Source organism: Austrofundulus limnaeus, unplaced genomic scaffold, assembly GCF_001266775.1.
Source record: "Austrofundulus limnaeus strain Quisiro unplaced genomic scaffold, Austrofundulus_limnaeus-1.0 Scaffold2, whole genome shotgun sequence".
NCBI lineage: Eukaryota > Metazoa > Chordata > Actinopteri > Cyprinodontiformes > Rivulidae > Austrofundulus > Austrofundulus limnaeus.
In genome coordinates this window covers 2,532,290-2,550,539 of record NW_013952404.1, presented here as the reverse complement: position 1 = coordinate 2,550,539, position 18,250 = coordinate 2,532,290, and the positions used below count along the sequence as shown (strand labels likewise).

At 36.3% G+C, this 18,250-nt stretch overlaps 2 protein-coding genes across 6 annotated transcripts in view; one reads left to right on the top strand and one right to left on the bottom strand.

Annotated features, from left to right (window-relative positions):
* Positions 1–7,405: 7,405 nt before the first annotated feature.
* kop (askopos) lies at positions 7,406–13,270 on the top strand. Of its 2 annotated transcripts, none has more exons than XM_014010525.1 (7): positions 7,406–7,513; positions 8,627–8,693; positions 9,257–10,215; positions 10,322–10,464; positions 10,673–10,773; positions 11,711–11,807; positions 11,924–13,270. In XM_014010525.1, exons 2-7 carry the CDS (start codon positions 8,669–8,671, stop codon positions 12,051–12,053), a joined length of 1,455 nt encoding a protein of 484 aa, XP_013865979.1. In that variant the 5' UTR covers positions 7,406–7,513; positions 8,627–8,668; the 3' UTR covers positions 12,054–13,270. The 2 variants fall into 2 exon arrangements, with proteins under 2 accessions (XP_013865979.1, XP_013865988.1); XM_014010534.1 differs by lacking the exon at positions 7,406–7,513 and adding an exon at positions 7,572–7,798.
* A 277-nt stretch (positions 13,271–13,547) lies between these two features.
* Positions 13,548–18,250, bottom strand: part of LOC106519043 (fibronectin type III domain-containing protein 5) — a 38,075-nt gene continuing 33,372 nt past the window's right edge. For 2 of the 4 annotated variants that reach the window (XR_001310396.1, XM_014010546.1), the window contains exon 6: positions 13,548–17,135. Coding sequence is in view for 2 of the 4 variants with exons in the window: in XM_014010546.1 (XP_013866000.1) it covers positions 17,076–17,135 (60 nt within the window). In the remaining 2 variants the exon portion in view is untranslated. The remainder of the gene's footprint in view (positions 17,136–18,250) is intronic. The other 2 variants (XR_001310397.1, XM_014010554.1) reach the window with 1 other exon arrangement.

Below are 18,250 nucleotides of genomic sequence, written 5' to 3'. Positions count from 1 at the left end.
GTTATGAATTTAATGAGTTCCATACGATGGATTGTTGGAGAAATAAATGTGAATTGAATGGCTTTTATTCTGATAAAACAGGAAGTAACCTGCTGTTTGTTTCCACTTCAGGATTATTTTTATTGGTTTAGGTTATTCACATCAAAGTGTCAGTATGCATCTAAAATGGACGCTTTGTTTTAAATGTAAACATGTTTAGTTTCATTTATATATTAATTTCTGTCTCATTATAAGCATTAATATGATAATATTTCACAGACATGATCACTTAATCTTTAAAGTTCCTGTGACCTGAGAGAGTGAATGGTTGTTTGTCTTGTTTGTCTCTATGTGTGGCCCTGTGATGGACTTGCGACCTGTCCAGGGTGTACCCCGCCCCTCGCACTGTGACTGCTGGATATGGGCACCAGTGACCCACGCGACCCTGAAAAGGAAGAAGCGTGTACAGAAAATGGATGGATGGATGGACAAACAGGGTGAACTCCAAAAGTTAATGTTAAAGGTTTTAAGCTAAGATGATGTGCAATGAGCAGCACTTTGGATAAGTGTTGTGAATTAGTCTCAGCTAATACCAGACCTGATTTGAATTTTAAAAAATCTGCAAAATTAACTGAGCTACAGCCATTTTTCTGTTTTTTTAAGCGTCACTTGGCTGTCACCGCCATTTAAAATCCAACTGACTCCAAAAGTTAAACTTTTGTACAAATAAACCCAGTGATTACTTTCTGAAAGTCTCCTTACATTTTGCCCAGTGGTTCTTGAGATATTTTGGTAACAGATGAACACGTACAAACAAAACTTGGCACCTGGTTCTGAGTTCTCAATCAGTTTCTTAGTAAAACATTTGGGGGAAAAGAGAATTGACAATAATAACAAGGCCATGTACTAAACTGAATCATTTTATACTCATTTGCTTACCATTTAAAGTCACAGATTTTCCTTCAGTACCGTTCGGACTCAAAATTTTTATATCCTCCATTTTTTTCTTGTTATTTTAGGCCTAAAGCAACACAACTCAAACCATTTTTCTGTGTTTTTGTCCCCAGACTGCGCTCTCCTTTTGTGCCGGGCTCAGGACTTCAAATGCACTGTCACTCAAGACCAAGATGTTGTGATTTACAAGATCTCTGATGAGTCTCGTCCCGCAGATTACAAGGCATCTGGGTGCAGTTATGTCTACGTTAACTCTACTGTAAGTTAGCGCCAACATATCTGCTTGTTTCCTGTTATCTTCCTCCATTAAACTGTGACTTATTATTAGTTTAACTGTCCTTAAATGTTACTGTATGTACTCAAGTCTGGATATAGCTATGATGACACAAATTAGCTGTAAAATAAGGTTATATTAATACAGAAGCATTCATAAAGGCTAACACATTTAAACACTTTTTTGTTTTATAAATGAAACAGTTAAGGTTTTTGGTAGTTGTGTCTACTGGTTTAATTTCTTTCACTTTTATATCCTGATTTCAGGGCCACACAATTGCAACCAACCTGCAGAAAACTCCATTTTTGATGGAAAGCAGCATCAACAAGCTGATGGCTTCAGGATGCATTGAGAACATTGTTTGCAGACAGCACTGTAAATCCGAGGTATTAGACTTTGAATAATGTAGGAACAATAGCTGTGCACTAATAAAATACACTTTTTGTGCACAACTAGAAAAAGATAAATCTTTAACATCACATGTTGTGTAGCTTTGTAGTTTTAGAGATTAGGAGAATAAACAATTTAGTTTACTTTGAAATTCTGAATAAATGAGAAACATGTTTTTTTTCTGCCCCAGACTAAAAGTAATCTCTGTTTTATTTAGAGAACAGGATTTATAAAGGATTTCATGGCAAACTGTACCGGTGAGTAAATTTGGGTTTTATTTCTTTATTTCAGAAATAAATCTGACTTTTTATCTATCAGTGCTCTAATGTGAAAATGCATCTTCTTTTTTTTATTTTTTATTTTCAGCAAGCTGCACTGAAGACAGTTCCAAAAAGAGGAATATGGGTAAGAATGAATATGTTCTAGATCTTACAAATAATTCTTACATCAAACATGAGTTCTAGAGGACTTACATTTATTCAAACTGAGGGCTAAATCTTTGAGGTTAGCAAAAACAAAAATCAGAAGAGGAAGCAGCTTGTCAATTAAAAAAACATTTTTTTGTTTTTAACTAGAAGAGCTGCTGGAGGTTTTGTAAATATGTCATTTCTTTCCTAAAACCTTCTTTTGGGATTTATGTTGGAACATAATGGTTCCCTGTTGTGTAAAAGTTCATTTAAATCGGGTCTAACTTTGTCTCTTGGTAGATACGTGGTGCACCGTCTTGATTGTAATTGGAGTCATAATCCTGATAGTCCTGATTGGACTGCTCTGGATATTCAGAAATAAACTTCCCAGGTGTTGTATTATTATTATTTTTATTGTGACAATTTAAAAAATGGCACATCCCTTATCTGCTACGACTGAAGCATTTCTGTTTTTTCATATTCACAGCGCGTGCAGCAGCAGGCGTTATCAATTTGTGAGGCGGAAGGACACCGATCAACCACAAAGTGTGCCGGTGTGAAAAAGAGAGGGTCTGGAGTGTCATCATTGTTACAGAGAATGTAAACAATGTCCGATTCCTGCCGCTGATCATTTTACTGCCTCTTCAAACTGCTGCTAAGCTGTGGAAGCTTGGAGACCTGCATTGCAACACCAGGGAGTGTTTTTTCATGGTCATATAAAGAGATATCTTTCTAAATGATACATAAATTATAATTATTTATACTAGAAACATATTATTGATATTAGGACACTAAATAAATCATACAATTCTTGTTGAATATATATAGTTCCCAGCAAGGGGGTCAAACNGTATGGATCACTTGGGTTGTTACCAACATCTGGTGAAAATTTCATGTCATTAGCACCTCTAGTAATATATTTACTGAGAAAAATGGTGACTTTTTAAATACTTATTTTACCCACTGTATATGGGAAACCACAATATTTAATACTTCTGCTTTTTTGTACATCCAGTTATTTATTAATTAAATGCTTTGAACTGACTGCATGGCCAAGGAAAGTAAGGCTGCATAGTGTGCTACAGCAACACCATTATAAAGTGATTTTTTTAATAGACCTTCACTGTATTTGAATATAGCTGAATATATTTGTTGAAGGCTCTTACAAGTTCTTACAYGCTCACAGCACAGCCTAAACACGTTCCCTCAGCTGGATCTGTTTTACAAGCAACATTGGTAGAAATAATCGCATATAAAAAAACAGATCAGTCGAATCTAAAAAAACGAAATACTGAAATCCACATTATTGCTCATATTTTCTATTAAAACTGCAGAACAGTTTGAGCTGCAAACTGTCTATTTAATAGACTCTATTAACTACAACATTATTACGCCTCGAGGCAATTTACAAGAGAAATTTTAGTGGAGTTTCCAGAGCAACCAGCCAACYGGTGCAGACCCTGCCAAGGTTATCACAGACGTGTTTGACGACAGATTTCTCAGAATCACGTCTAACCTTCTGACAGAACTGATCTCTGCACCCTAACGATGGTGACACCCAACACCTACTTCTCCCTCCACATCAGGTTTCATCGCTTAAGATGTTTGCTGCAGTAAAAACTTCCTCCCTTAGCAGCAACATACACAGCTTTTTTTTTTTTTAAATTATATGAGGGGATTAATGCGACCTTGTGGGATATCTTCAGAAAGCCAGATAACTTTAGGCTAAAATGACTAAATGCAATAAGATTATAAATGATCAATCCTMCGATTTTGGTCTTAGACCATGCTTTGCAATAATTCACAAGTGTTATTTCTTATGCTGATTCAGCGTCAGTGGCTAATATATGCTGTAATATGGTGATAATTATCACCTCGAATGATCCAAGCTGCTAAATATGTTTTACTGAATTTTAAAAACCAACAGATGTGTTTCCGCCGCCTCATCAAGTCCTTGTTTACAGTGATTATTTCGTTTTTCAGCAAAAATGTCTCACATTTATCACATTCTTATTGATTATCATTGATAATTTATGTGCCATCACATGTAATGTTTTTTTTCTTCTAAAGATGATTTTTTATTTATTTTCCATCATTGCTCAAAGATGACTCAGATGTGACATATAAACAAGAAAAGTAGTCAGCGAAAGTGATCAGAGAAAGATGTCAGTTTTTAAAGAAAATACAAGGTAGAAATTTTTAAAAACTCATGTTACAGAGCTGCAACAACTTCAGAGGAATTTCTAGAACGTCTACGTTGATTAACACAGGATTTAAACCAGAAGTGTTAGTTACACAAGAGGCTCAAAATTCAAAACTTTGTCCAAGCCAAGAGACGATTTCGGTCAATATAGTTTCTGAAGAAATGTTATATAACAAATTATTTTTATAGAGCTACAAATTATATTTTCCAAATTTTGTTTTATGTAGCATTTAGAACACTCACAACCTAGATAAAGAATAAATAATAAATCTAGAAATGCAAATCATTAGCATTCAATCCTTATGCCTTATTTTCCTCCAACTACTTTTTCATTTAGATACATTTTATCACAATCCAGCTGTCCAGCTGTCATGAGAAGACTACAGAAAATACAGTGACAAAAAGAGAAACCATCAAACTATTTCACTTTTAAAGTACTGACTTTGGGGCCAGATAAAATGTAAAACCTGCCAGATTTGGCCCGCGGGCCTTGAGTTTGACATGTGGTCTACAGCAACAGTTTCCAAACTTTACAGCTTTTGAGCCACAAACTAAAAGTAGCAAAGAACTGTGCCCCCAATGTCTGGGTGATGAACAATTATCAGGTCAAATAAASAAGTGTATAGTAAAAATATTGATTACGCTAATTACATCCATTTTAAGTTACTTCTAACTAATGCAAACAAAACAAAACAAAACCATTTTTAGTAGTCACTTTTAAATGTGTTCAATCCTGAAAATCCTTTTCAGATGCCACTTTGATGTTTTGAGACCCAAAGTGGGGTCTCGACCCCAACTTTGGGCACCACTGGTCTGCAGCATTAAAAGACAGTGATGTATTGTAWATGCTTTAACTGCTGTGTTTTGATTTTATATTAGTGCATTAACATTACTATTCAGTCACTTTTGCATTTTAACTCATAATCATTACATCTACTTCTGTAATTTCCTTCTGGGATCAATCAAGTTTTTTAAAACTGAATTATATAATATGAAATAATCATTTTATGTATTTACTCTGTGGGTGTTTTTTGTTATTTCCCTTTTCTCTGTGTAATTATGAAGCTTTGCTCTGATTTGCAATAGCCTGAATAAATAAAGATTCTCTGCTTGAAAAAAAAGGTTTGCAGGTTTGTGAGGGTTACAGGAAGTGACGGTGTGTGTGTGTCTCGGATGATCTTTGTCAGCCAATAAACGTCTTTTAGAGGMAGGAGCACCTTGTGACTCGTGACTCTTGCATTACCTCACCCAAACACAGCTGGCTGCCAACATATTTTATTTTAAGGATTACAATCCTCACTGAAGCAGCGAATCCTTTGATCTGATTGTGTTTTTATCAAAMTGAAAGAGCTGACCTAAGAGTTCTCACAGAGTTGACTTTTTGTTGACAGATTGAAAGTTCTGTAAAGTTTAAAAATTGTTCTTTTAAAAAAAACACTGAAAGTCTTTACTCGAGGTCACTGGGTTACATATGCTGGTATTTAAAACTTTATCTGCTTTCTAGTTCTGTGTGATTTCAGTTCAACCAATGAGAAAGCAGGAAGTCTTCATCTCACGTTTAGGTGGAGTAGTAGTCACAACATGACACATTGTGTCATGTTGAGTGAACACATGTGAGAGTGAAGTCAAAGTATTTTTATGAGTGTACACACTGAAAATTGTTTGTTGGTTGCCTGGGCAACATTTACCAGGAGATATGTGTTTCTGGTAAGGCAGCCTGGCTGGTTCACTAGAAATCATGTGAGGTCTTTCTGTTTTTTTTTCAGTTACAGTATGACAGTATGTCTTGTGATGTCTCAGTTGGTACAGCTGTTGCCCCTCAGTAAGAAGGTTTCCCGATCAAATCCTGGCGGGGATCCTTTCTGGGCAGAGTTTACATGTTCTCTCTGTGCATGCGTGGGTTTTCTCCAGGGACTCTGGTTTCCTCCCACAGACCAATAACATGACTATTAGGCTAAGTGGTAACTGAGTTGTCCTTAAATGTGAGTGAGACAGTGAATGGTTGTTATATGTGTGGCCCTGTGATGGACCACTGTGACCACTGTGACCACCAGTGACCCTGAGAGGAAAATGGATTGATGGGTCTATTTGTAGCATTTTTTAAGCTGAAAGAAAAAAAATAAGAGCACAAAATGTTAGATTACTATGCCATCACAAGTCTTGTTTTACAAACTGAAAGGGTATCGGCCTTTTGTTCTCATTTTGGGAATTTCCAATAGACAACATAAAGCTCCACCTCTGATGTTTTTTCTTTTGTCTTAAAAATACCATCAGGGTACATATTCACTTGAATATGGGATTTTCCATAAGTTAGCTTTATAAAAGTAAAGAGAATATAAAAAAACAAACAAAAAAACAGAAAGCAGGTTTGAAAATAAGAGGCTACACCACATTCAACAGCTCCAGATCGTCTCAGGACAGACCACATGATCTGCTGTAGTACAGTATTAAACCTGGAACATACATAATCCTGTTTAAGTTCAGACTCAAGTTACTAGAACATCGTTAAGTGTTCTGTGGAAAAGATTCAAAACACCCCTCATTTGTTTTTGTATTTACATCCAGTGAGCCAGAAATTGCTAAGCTTTATGAAATTTATTGAGAAATGCATCATTGCTCTGCCGATCATCAAGTTTTCACATATTGTCTTAATAGGAATGAAATTACTGGTGAGAAATAAGAGATAATGTAAGATGACTTCAGTCTTTTGCAAAGTAAATTATAGCATATTGCTTCTGACTCTGTGTAAACTTCTACTGCTCTAATATAGATTTGTTCTAAATGAATTATAAATGTAAAACATTTTTAAAGTCACTTTTCGACATTAGTTGTCTTTTACACAACAGTGCCCTCTGCTGGTTATAGGTTCTATCTTCAAGTAATTCTATTCTCAACAGCTTGTCACTGTTGTGACAAATATTTAATCACCTTTTAAGAAAACAACTACTGGCAAATTGTAATACTGGTAAATCTAAAAGTATGTTTGTATTTTTGTGAAAGGTTGCTATAAGAAAACGCCTAAACATACAAATTAATATTTTTTTTGACTTACTTAGTGATTGAGTTTATGTCTTTGTGACTGTATACGAGAAATAATAATATTAAAAACAACTATTAACAGTAATAGCAGTGCAAAACATTTAGGACAAGAACAGAGGTCGAAATTCAAGTAGAAGAATGTACTTGAACTGCGCCATGTTTGACCTTTAACCTTAGTGCGTGCGCTCGTTCTCGTGTAACCTCACGTGCACGAGCCCGACAGCTCAGGCAGTTACTGCTAGCTGTGTGCTGGAGCCGCGGGTTGTGGTAGGTTTTTTTTTTTTTAAATGACCTAACTTTATTTTCCCACCTCGTTGCTGTTAAATATGTGTTTTTAAAATCTTATTCGAATTGAACAGAACCTCCAGTTTACGGTGTTAATTCATAAAGTAAATGGCGTTCACAAACTAAGTTAGCTAGTTTCGGAAGTGCTCGCTGGAGTCCCCACCGTCCGAGGATTAAAAACAAAACAAAACAAAACAAAACAAAAACTCAAGGTTGATTTTTTTCGTTACCACCACTCTTATTAGATATAAGATTTTTCCAGTCGTGGTAAGGAAAACAAAGTGGTAATGTATTTGTCCAAAAATGCGCTAAAATGTTAGCATTTTTAGCTAATGTTGGCTAACAGTCTGTTGACGTTGTGAACGAAGGAACTGAGCTAATTAAGTTTTATTTACTTATTTATGTCATAAAACGGTACTTCAGTCAATCAAATAGTCTATAGCAAATTACTATTGACGCATATTTAAATAATTTATTTTATACTTAGAACAATATTTTTGAATGACAACCTCTGATTTTCGTTACAAATGTTTGACGCTTCTTTCAAAGGAAGAGCGTTATCAAGATATAGCGTTTGTTATAATTGTTGTTAATAAGTGTTATAATTACATGTATTGTTGTGTGTGTGTGTGTGTGTGTGTGTGTGTGTGTGTGTGTGTGTGTGTGTGTGTGTGTGTGTGTGTGTGTGTGTGTGTGTNTGTGTGTGTGTGTGTGTGTGTGTGTGTGTGTGTGTGTGTGTGTGTGTGTGTATATATATATATATATATATATACATACATACATACATACATACATACATGTAATTATAACAATGCTTCATTATATAAGATGCAAATATTTTGGGAAAATGACAATTATTCAAAAGTTGTTGCTACTCCTTATTCCCTTTTGGTCACGTAAAGTAGTTATTTAGATCTTTGAAGTTATGTTACATTTTTTTCTTTGGATATTTAGGGACTTCTTGTTTTCTGTTCTTGTTTCTGATGTTTTCAGACTATCATGTTTCATATGAAATTTTTCTCAGTATTTTTTCCTTAAATAGTAGAATGTGGTATTTGTAAGCATTTTTTGAAAAAAAATTTTTTTGTCTTCTAGATATTTGACTGCCTTAAGGAGATAATTACTAACAATGTGTTGATGACCATGGCTCATACAGTTAAAAGTGAGTACATTAATTTAAGCTTGTTTATTTATTATTTTTTATATAGTTGGTAGGATCACTTGTCTTTTTAAGAGCTATTAGTAACATTCCCTTAAAGAAATTTATTTGATATATATTAAATTCTCTGGAAAATAACTAAACATAAAACAATTCTTCAGACATGCTGCAGGTTCATCAGAGCATTTGTGCCTTTTCTTGTTTTTAATTAAAATTTTTGTGTTAATGATTTTTTCTGTACACGTCTGGAGGGATTTATTAAGTTCCACTTTCTCTCTGATGAGACATTAATAAAACACGTATACCACAGGACGCGTATGACAGAAAATTTTAGTGGGTTTTGAAACTGAAACTTTTTTTATATCACGGTATACTTTGAAACTGGTAACCTGCTCATGTCTAGTTGTATTGCAGTGGGAAAGAAGTGTTTCTGTTTATCCTCCTTACTGATAAAGTTTGAATCTTTTGAAGTAGGTACAAGAACTAGTGATGAAGGCAGTCTCTTAGCACAAGTGTTGGTAGTTGCCAGATAATATATTGTTTCGTTTTTTTTTTCTCCTCAACAGATAAGGACAAAATAATCCACTCAAACGAAGTGTTCAGCAGACTTTCTCCACTAAATGTTGAAGACTTGAAGCCTCAATCTCAGTTTTCCCAGAAGCTCCCACATGATCCAAAGCGCAGACCTTCAAAACCATTTTCTAACCCATTTGTTAATTTTCAAGTAACTATAGTTAATGACTCAATGAGAAAAAGAAAGCTAGATGATGCCAGTTATAACACTGGCGTCAGCAGTGAGTTTAAAAAGCCCCGCTGTCTGAGTGCTTTGTCCCCAGACCTCGGCTGCTTCATGGATTTTAGCAGTCCTCTTTCAGGGAGGGTTTCAGCATCTGCTTTTGATGCCTCACAATCCCAAGTGAGCGAACATACTCAAGCTTGCAGTAGTGAAATTAAAGAAACTCTGAGCTGTCGGCTGGACTTGGAGCGTGCGAAGTGTGGGTCTTCCAGAGATCATGCAGTTGAAGTGGAGGATGTGCAGCTGAGCGCTAGGAGTGAGAAGCACCTGATAAATATTTCACGTGATTTTGACTGTGATGTTGATGACATCTTGTGCCTCAAACTTGACAAAAAAGAAGGGCAAAAAAAAGCAAAAGCTGACCTGAGAGCAGCGGAGGAGGACAAAGGTTATGATTCCTCAWTTCCTCCAAATGAAAATAAGGAGGAACATAATGCTGAAAATCCACCAGAGCTTCAGTGTCAGGAGCAAACACCAGTGTATGGTCAGCATTCCTCTAGCTTAGCTAAAGACTGCAGTGCTTCTGTGAGTCGGCCACTGTTGGAGCCTGTGAAATCTGAGGAGTATTTGGAGGGGGACGATGATGTTTTGATTATTGGGAATCCAATATTCGAGTCCTCTTTATGTCAATCAGATGCTACAGATGAGCCCGTTTCTTTCAGTCAGACTTTTGTTGATGACACAACTGTGGACAGTTTTTATGAAACCACATTGCCTTTGCAGGTGCAGGTAAGTTATTTTAGTTGTTCAGCCACATCAGGAGAATAAGCTTATTTTGTCCTGTATTGTACATAATGTGGATGCCCACACTTAAAACCTGCTATTTTTTTTTAAGTTGAAATCAAAAGTGGTGGCTCCAAATGTGCCTGAAAGCATCGGAAAACAAGCATCTCCTCCACCTCAGAAACAGAACACAAATTCTTCAAACAAGAAGAACAGGAAGAAGACTTTTCAGAGGGCTGAATCTGAGAGACAGAGGTACTGTAGTCACTGCTCTCGCCTCTAGGGAGCGCAATGTGACCATATCAAACGCATTGGGGACGTTTTGGGCAACTGTTTCTAACCTTATTTCATCTGCACCTCCTGTACCTTTGTTTAGTGTAAACATATAAATGATTTAGGTCCAAAGAATGTCACGTAGGGCTTAAAATAGTTGTTTTGACATCAACAGTAATGTTTTTTTTAGGTCAAAAATCTGTGACGACGAGCTGGAATGGGAACGTCAGAAAAGACGGTATGTGTTTTCTGTCAGAAGTCACATGACTGAGAACGAAGTGACAACTCAAGGTAGGAAACTAGTGTCTAAAATAAGGAAACAACACTGTAACATCTTCTMTATCTGCTGCTCCCTGTAGGATTTGCCACAGAGGATCATCTGACCCTTGCTGTAGCATCTGCCTCTGTTACACCAACCTTCCTAAAGGCCCTGTCACACTACTTACACAACTTATGCCAACTTAGGAACATTTTAAAGACACATACGTTGAAGATGGAATAAAAAAAATCAACAGAAGCTTTTCTGCGTGTACGTAATGGAATTCAAACAAATTGGTCCAATATGTAACTTTTATTAGCAATTTAGACATAAAAAAATGTTTCATAAGTTGGCACAAGTTGTCTAGAGTGACAGGGCCTTAACAACATCCATGAAACTCCCCTGTAGTCAAGCTCTCCTCCATCATCATCATTGCATCTTTATATATATTATATCTAATATATGCACCATCTCTGCTATGGACATGTTCATATAATCTCAGTCTTACGTCAGGAAATGACCCTTAGTAAGAATTATTTAATGCCCTTTATTGCTTTTCCCATTTGAAATGGATAACTGTACRAATTCAAAATGTTTTAACATCATATATTTCAGATCAAAGTACTGTACTGTGTAAATGTCCAGTTAGGGATGAATACCATTTGAAAATAGTTTAATTTCACAGATGACATAAATGTTTGTTTCACTGGTCAGAAAGCAGGATGAATTTTACTTGTGAGTCTGATTGTAAAAAAAAAAAAGTTTGCAGCCACATCATAGAAAAATAAAACCAGTAAYTTGCAGCTGTGCGCTCATTTGAGTGTACGACTGCAAGTTTTCTTGCAAATTTTAACTTAATCTTGTCCCCTCCTTGTTGCAGTATTGGAAAACTTTAAATTATTTTTATTTCATTTTTGACATCAGTCTAATTGAAAATAATAAAATCTCTAAACAACTCTCCCCCACAAGGATACATGACTGAACTTCGAGACTTAATGACCCTCGTGGCTGGTCAGACTGGATCCAAYGGCTCAAAGTGGCAGCACCCTTCTGATCTCACATGCAGGTAAGTCTGTTTTTTTGTTTTGTTTTTAAGTTCGTCTTCATGAAATCTACTGTATAGCACAAGTTTAGAGACAAATGTATTTAAATACACTTCTCAAAACCTGTGCTGTTTTTCAGAAACTACCAGTGGCGGTTTTGCAACGAGATGCCTTGGATGACCCTCAGTGAGTGGCAGGCCAAGAACTTGATCAACCACAAGCGCTTCAGCAAAGTCCCCAAAATTTTCGAACGAAGCCCATTTCCCTAAATATGTGTGTGTGTGTGTGTGTGTGTGTGTGTGTGTGTGTGTGTGTGTATTGACAGCCATGCTCAATGTGCGTACATTTCAAAATCCGCGTTGTTTTTCACCTCTTTTCAGCTTTTGAGATGTCTTTCCCATTTTCTTATATTTGTGGCATGTAAGATTTGTTTTGGTGTGACTTTAAATGTTGCCCTTTATTTTTCTGTCAGCCTTATGCATGCCTTTTTTATAAAACAAATGCATGTTTTAGGAGTTTTTCATGTTAAACATTTGTCGTGTTCACTTTGAATAGATGTGAAACACTGCATGTTTTATTGTTTTCCTTATCTGTTCCTGTTGTTTCACATGGTGACTGGAGTCTGTGAGGCTGTTTGATTTGGCTTGGTGAGAAAACAGTAATAATTCATGGCCTGTTGCAGCTCTTGTATTGATTTTGCAGAATGGTGCTATGTTTTTGTCAGCTTTGTCATCCATGTACAGTAGTTTCTGAGCTCTGTGCAGGTAGAAGCTGTCAGATTCTGAGCCCACATATATGGAAGTTATCAGTATGGGTCCCCTGCACTGAATAATGCAGGTTGYTTAAGTCATGCTGTCTGTTCTGATGGAGTGACTTGTCTGAACTGTGGGACACGTGTGCAGCTTGTTTACAGCAGTGTTTTCTCCTCAAGAGCAGGATCTCTGCAGAGAGGAAGCTACTGTTGGTCTAACATCCCATACAGTCGTCTAGCTGTGTTCGATATTCCAGAATTAGAAGRAAAATACGTTCAAGCAAACGATTGTGTTCTGTTTTGGAGGAAATTTATTATTTTTTTGTTTATTAAACACTTTGTCATGCATTAACCATGTTGAGGTTTTTCTCCAGGAAATTTTGATTCCTTCTGTTAATGCAAATGCCTTTTTGATTTTTTTGTTTTTATGTGTGTGTATGTAATGAAGAAAACATTTGACAGTTGAAGTCTAGTGAAGTTTGAGCTTCTTATTGTCTTGTGAAACTATTTTTCTTAAAACATTTTCAGATTTACCAAAAGCACACATTTTTTTTGATTGGAAAATATTAAAACTTTATTTCATTGAAGCATTTACAAGTAAGCATACACCATTGTCTTGGTAATTGAAGTGTAAATCTTGTGCATAATAGTTAAAACCATGCTAGCCCTCATGACTGCTGTACAACATGATTATAAATATGAAAGCATTAATAAAGCAAAAAATTTTTCTGTTTTCTAAACCATGCTTGTGGAGCTCATTCCTGTTTTTTCAAAACCCCAGGCAACTGGTGGGCTGGGGGATGTCACAATTCAGTGTTTCTCATCACAGAATAGTACATTACTGTAACCAAGCATATTTATTTTTTACATACAGCAACATAACACGTTTTGGGCTTTCCTCACTGAAATAAAATCCTTAGTGTTAGGAGAGGTTTAACCTCGAATGGCTCAAGTGGAATGTTTTCTTACAGTCGTCACCATTTGTTGAGTGAGATTAAGAAACCAAAAACTATTATGTTTTAAAGAGAACGCACCTATATAATTTAATTCCATGTTTTAATTCAGAGCATCAGGTAGTACTGGCTGGCTGTTTTAACAAGCATTTTCAGTTGAAATGAGCAAATTATGGCCCTTAATATGAAATGGAAGTGAAAATCAACATTTTGTTGAATTAAACTGAAAAATCACCGTATTGAAGGTAACAAAAAATGGAAAAAAAATGTTTTGGATAAAAGCTGAAACTTCTAACGTGGCAGATTATTATATATATTGTTTTACAAAGCAGTTTTCCACAAACCAGCAATGCGTTAAATGTCATATAGACTTTCTTTTTTGTGTCTAAAACGGGTGCAGGTAACAAAATTATATTTGACTAAATCACACGTTATGCAAGACCCCTGTAAATAGAATTATATCATATAAAATGTTCCGCAGTCTCGTGTCAGCTGAACTGAAAGTAATGAGATGCAGAAACCAGTTCATCATTTAATCAATCTATGAATGACCTGCTGAGCCATTAGAGTATGATGAGAATGTCGATTAAACTTCCAAACAACAGTTCTTTCAGTTTTTCTGTCACTTTTAATAACAAAAAAGGAAGCCCAGCTACTTTTAGTTCACACACTCAACTGACTTCTAATCAACATCAATAAACTATTTCAAGTGACTTGAAGCAAAAAGACAAGAAATTCTACTTCAGATGCTTAACTGATACATTTTATAAGAAATCTATTAATATCTAACAAAACCTGAAATCAAAAGCAAAATCTTGAAGCAATTAAACTTGCTTATTTGGGAGATGTTTATGGGCTGTATTGTCTAATCAATCTTGGACTAATAGAATTTCATTATGTCTAGAAATTAGTTGATGTAAAACATTTTAGACCTTACCATTTGTCTTGTTTTAATAATCAGTCCTAAAACTAAAGGAACATCACAGTATGAGGTGTTATAGATGACATGAAGCCAAGCTGAATAAATAACACAGGCAAGGAGTTGAAAGAAAAGAGATTTTCCCCAATCTGATGACGATGGAAATTATGTTGGGAAGCTGCAAACGTTTAGGCTTACCAGTTAAAAGTTTGAGAACTTGGAATGGCTTCCTAAAATAAGCAGGAAATAAAATGACTCTAAAAATGAACACGAAGAGCCTCACCTGTCTGTGAAATGGTAGTGAGGACTGTGAAGTATCCAAATAATTTGGATTACAGTATTTACAATAGTGGCGCAAAAGGAGTTTGCAAATCATCAGAAGATGATGATACACAGTTTCAAACGTTTCCAGTAGAAGTTCTACTCATTTAAACAACCAAGGCAGTTCAGGAGGAATGTAAACCAAAAAAAAAAGGTACTTCCAAGCGGGTGCCATTGTGATCTATGTTGTTGGCAAACTTCAAACAGAAACACCCATGAATAACTGTTAGTRCGTGGATGGATGTCTATTGATTAGAGAGCCTCCTTGTGGGAGCAGTGTTCCTGGGGAGAAATGGCTTTAACCTTGAGTTCTGTTAAGTTTTCTGCAAAGTGCTGATCACGCTGCAGCAGAGCACCGCGCCGACAAGTTTGTCCTGGCAAAAGCTAAATAAGCGTTAATCAGTCGGTGGGGCCCCAAATGAGTTCCACCAGCCCTGGCTTTAAATGTGGCCTTTTTACTCTATCAGTCGCTGCTGATTGGAGGAGCACGGGCTCGAACGTCTCCCTGTCTTTATTAAAAGAAAAATACGGGAGCGAGAAGCGGGAAATAGTGATAAAAATCCTCTCTTCCCTCCTCTACAACCATCATTACTCATTCACAAAACCCTTTTTCCTCTGTTAGTTATTCCTTCTAATAAAAAAACCCCATCCTTATCCTGAACATAAACCGCACTGCAACCGACTTTAATAAAAGTACAGGAGTAGAGGGATGTTTTCCAAAAGCTTTTCAAAAAACAGCTTTTAAATCAAAAGGAATAATCGTGAGCTTCAATAACTTCTTATATTAAAAAACGGCAAATCCGTTTCAGTCTTATTCTCTTAAAGGCTCCCTAAGCCGACACCAAGGAATGACATTTAAAATGTATTTACACATCAAACGCCTGCCCTTTCATCTAAACACAGCATCATTTTGTAATAGATCTCTTTACGATACAGACACACACTCATTTAAATACTGAGTAAATAATATGCCACAGATATGAGATACAGGGCCTTACGTTCAAAGTGATAAATCATAAGGTACAAGTATTTTTAAGGCAGCCTTACTGAGTTTAATGCATCCGTTAAACCCACCTCACCTCGATATTTATCCTCATAAACATGGAATTTGAACACATTTCGAGTTTTTAAAAAGTCTGAATAGAAGCCCTTCTGTCTCGACATACGCTCGAGATGTCGTAAAGAAGTCTCAGGGTTGCAAGGTTTTCTTTGTCATGCTTTGCCGACAGAAGCCAGAGKTTTTTTACAACAGCGCTGAAAGGTTTTCTTTTGGGATTATCTGAAAAGGTTGCCCTAGGTTTGTTCCAGCGCTCTGGATGTGCAGCGTGTTCACCGTTCGCATGCTCAGAGCTTGTTTCGGAGGATGCAGAGTTTGAATCTTGGCTCCCCTTTGCTTCCACGGAGGGCCGTTATTGCTGTTTTTTTTTTTTTCAGGGATCTTCCTCAGCGTCTCTGCAGAGGCACGTCTCCAGCAGTCCGTCGAGTCCAGCCCCRTTTATGGTTAATTAATTAGATGAATGGACTCCATTAAGGGAGTTCAGCTCCTCTTGAGAATACCGTGAAACCCATCACCCTCAAAAAGAAAGACACCAGGAGATACTAAAGGCTCATTCTGGGTGTGGAATGTTATATTTAAGAAGTCTATAATAAAAGTACAAAATAAGATGAGAAATTCAGACTATGTCTCAAAGAAATTTGGTGCGTGAGTTTGGCTAATCCYTCTAAAGTTGCTCCGATGTTACAGTGAATCTCAGAAATGACTGTGGATTTCCTGAATGGAGCAGCAAATACTGTCCCTGTAAAAAGGTACTTAAAAAACTGATATATGAAGTGTAAGCTCACGGGTGGCATGTTGTTCAATTTGAAGATAAACTACATCTTGCTAATGACTAAAAAATACACAACACAAGTTAATAAAAAAAAGGTAAAAAGGACTATTTAAATATTTCTGTATCACCCAGAAAGAATAAAGATCCGTGTGTGTGTTGGTTGGTGATGGTCTGAAAGAGCCAGGATAGGAAAGAGGGTCTGCTGATCAGTTTTGGTCCCTGTGGGGTTTGGTTTATCTGCAGCGTCTCCASAGCAGTCCTGATAACTGCTACCCCCACGGTTCTGTCACTGAGCACAGAGCAGCTGCAGAACTCCCCCTGCGGTCTCTCCACTGCTAACCTCAGAGAGGCTCRAGCTGGCCCAGCTCGACCCGTGCAGCCTCACGTCAGCACCATGACTCGTGTTAAAGAGGGACCAGGCTCCATCAGGAGGCCTGAAGTCCCAGCATCATCCCTCCAAGTGGATGACGGGCCTAAAACGGGCTCACGTTGAAGTCTTTTGGGGGAAGAGGAGACGATCACACCTCAATGATTTTGACAGATGGCATCCGGTGGTGGTTGTTGTTMTTAGGAAACTGCTGGATGAAAAATCATATAAGAAGATTAACACCACAACAAAAARCATACAGAAACAAGAAAGCATGAAAATGCCTCTGAACTTTTGTTGATGACTGAGTGAAAAAATAAAGAGCTGTGCAATAGTTTTGAACCACCTGTAATTTCTTTAAAATTAGCTTTCGAGAAGACAAACTTCCTTGTAATCTTATAAAGTGGTCTTGTCTTGCTTAACAGTTCTGAAGCTGTTGTTTAAAACTGAAAACTTATTTGAAGTTGAAAAATATTTTTGAAACAAAAAAGATTTGAAAAAGAATTTTAATTTTAATTTTTTGATTATATGATACAACAGCCTGCCATACATATTAATTATGGTACAACAGCTTGCCATACCAATTAATGATATGATACAACAGTCTGCCATAATTTTTGATTATACGATACAACAGCTTCCGATATTTTGCTATTAAAATGGCCTACATTCTTTTTGGAKTATATGATACAACAGCCTGCTATACTTTGTTAAATAAGGGAAAGGCAAGATTTTTTTCTACTTTCTGCTCCCTTTTCATTCAGTGTTTGATATACTTTGTTTTTAATGGATTTTTTTGTTTCTTTTAACGAATGAAATAAATATAATACAACCTGCCGCATTATTATATTATGTGGCACAYTGATGTGCCATTCCTTGTTAATTATATGATGCAATGGCATGCCATATATATTTAATTATGATACAGTGGCTTGTCATACTTTGTTAATTTTATGGTAAAACAGCCTTCCATACTTTGCTCAATTCATACGCAACCCTGGAATACAACACACGACACAATGGCCAACAATATTTACAATACAATATTTTTTTGATTATATGACACAACGGCATGCAATATTTTTTAATTATGATATAAAAGACTGCCATGCCCTGTTAATTATATGATACAGGTAGTTTTTAACTCAGTTTCAAAGCTTTTATTTTTAAGTGTCAAAATAGTTTTTCAGTTTCAAATCTTTTTCTTTTTTTTTCAGTTCCAAAATTTTTCTCTCTCTTAAACTTTATGGCTCTCCATAGTTGACTTCCTTCGTTTCTTTGACTGTCAATATCCCCTTCAAACACCACAAGAAAACTCGTCTCATT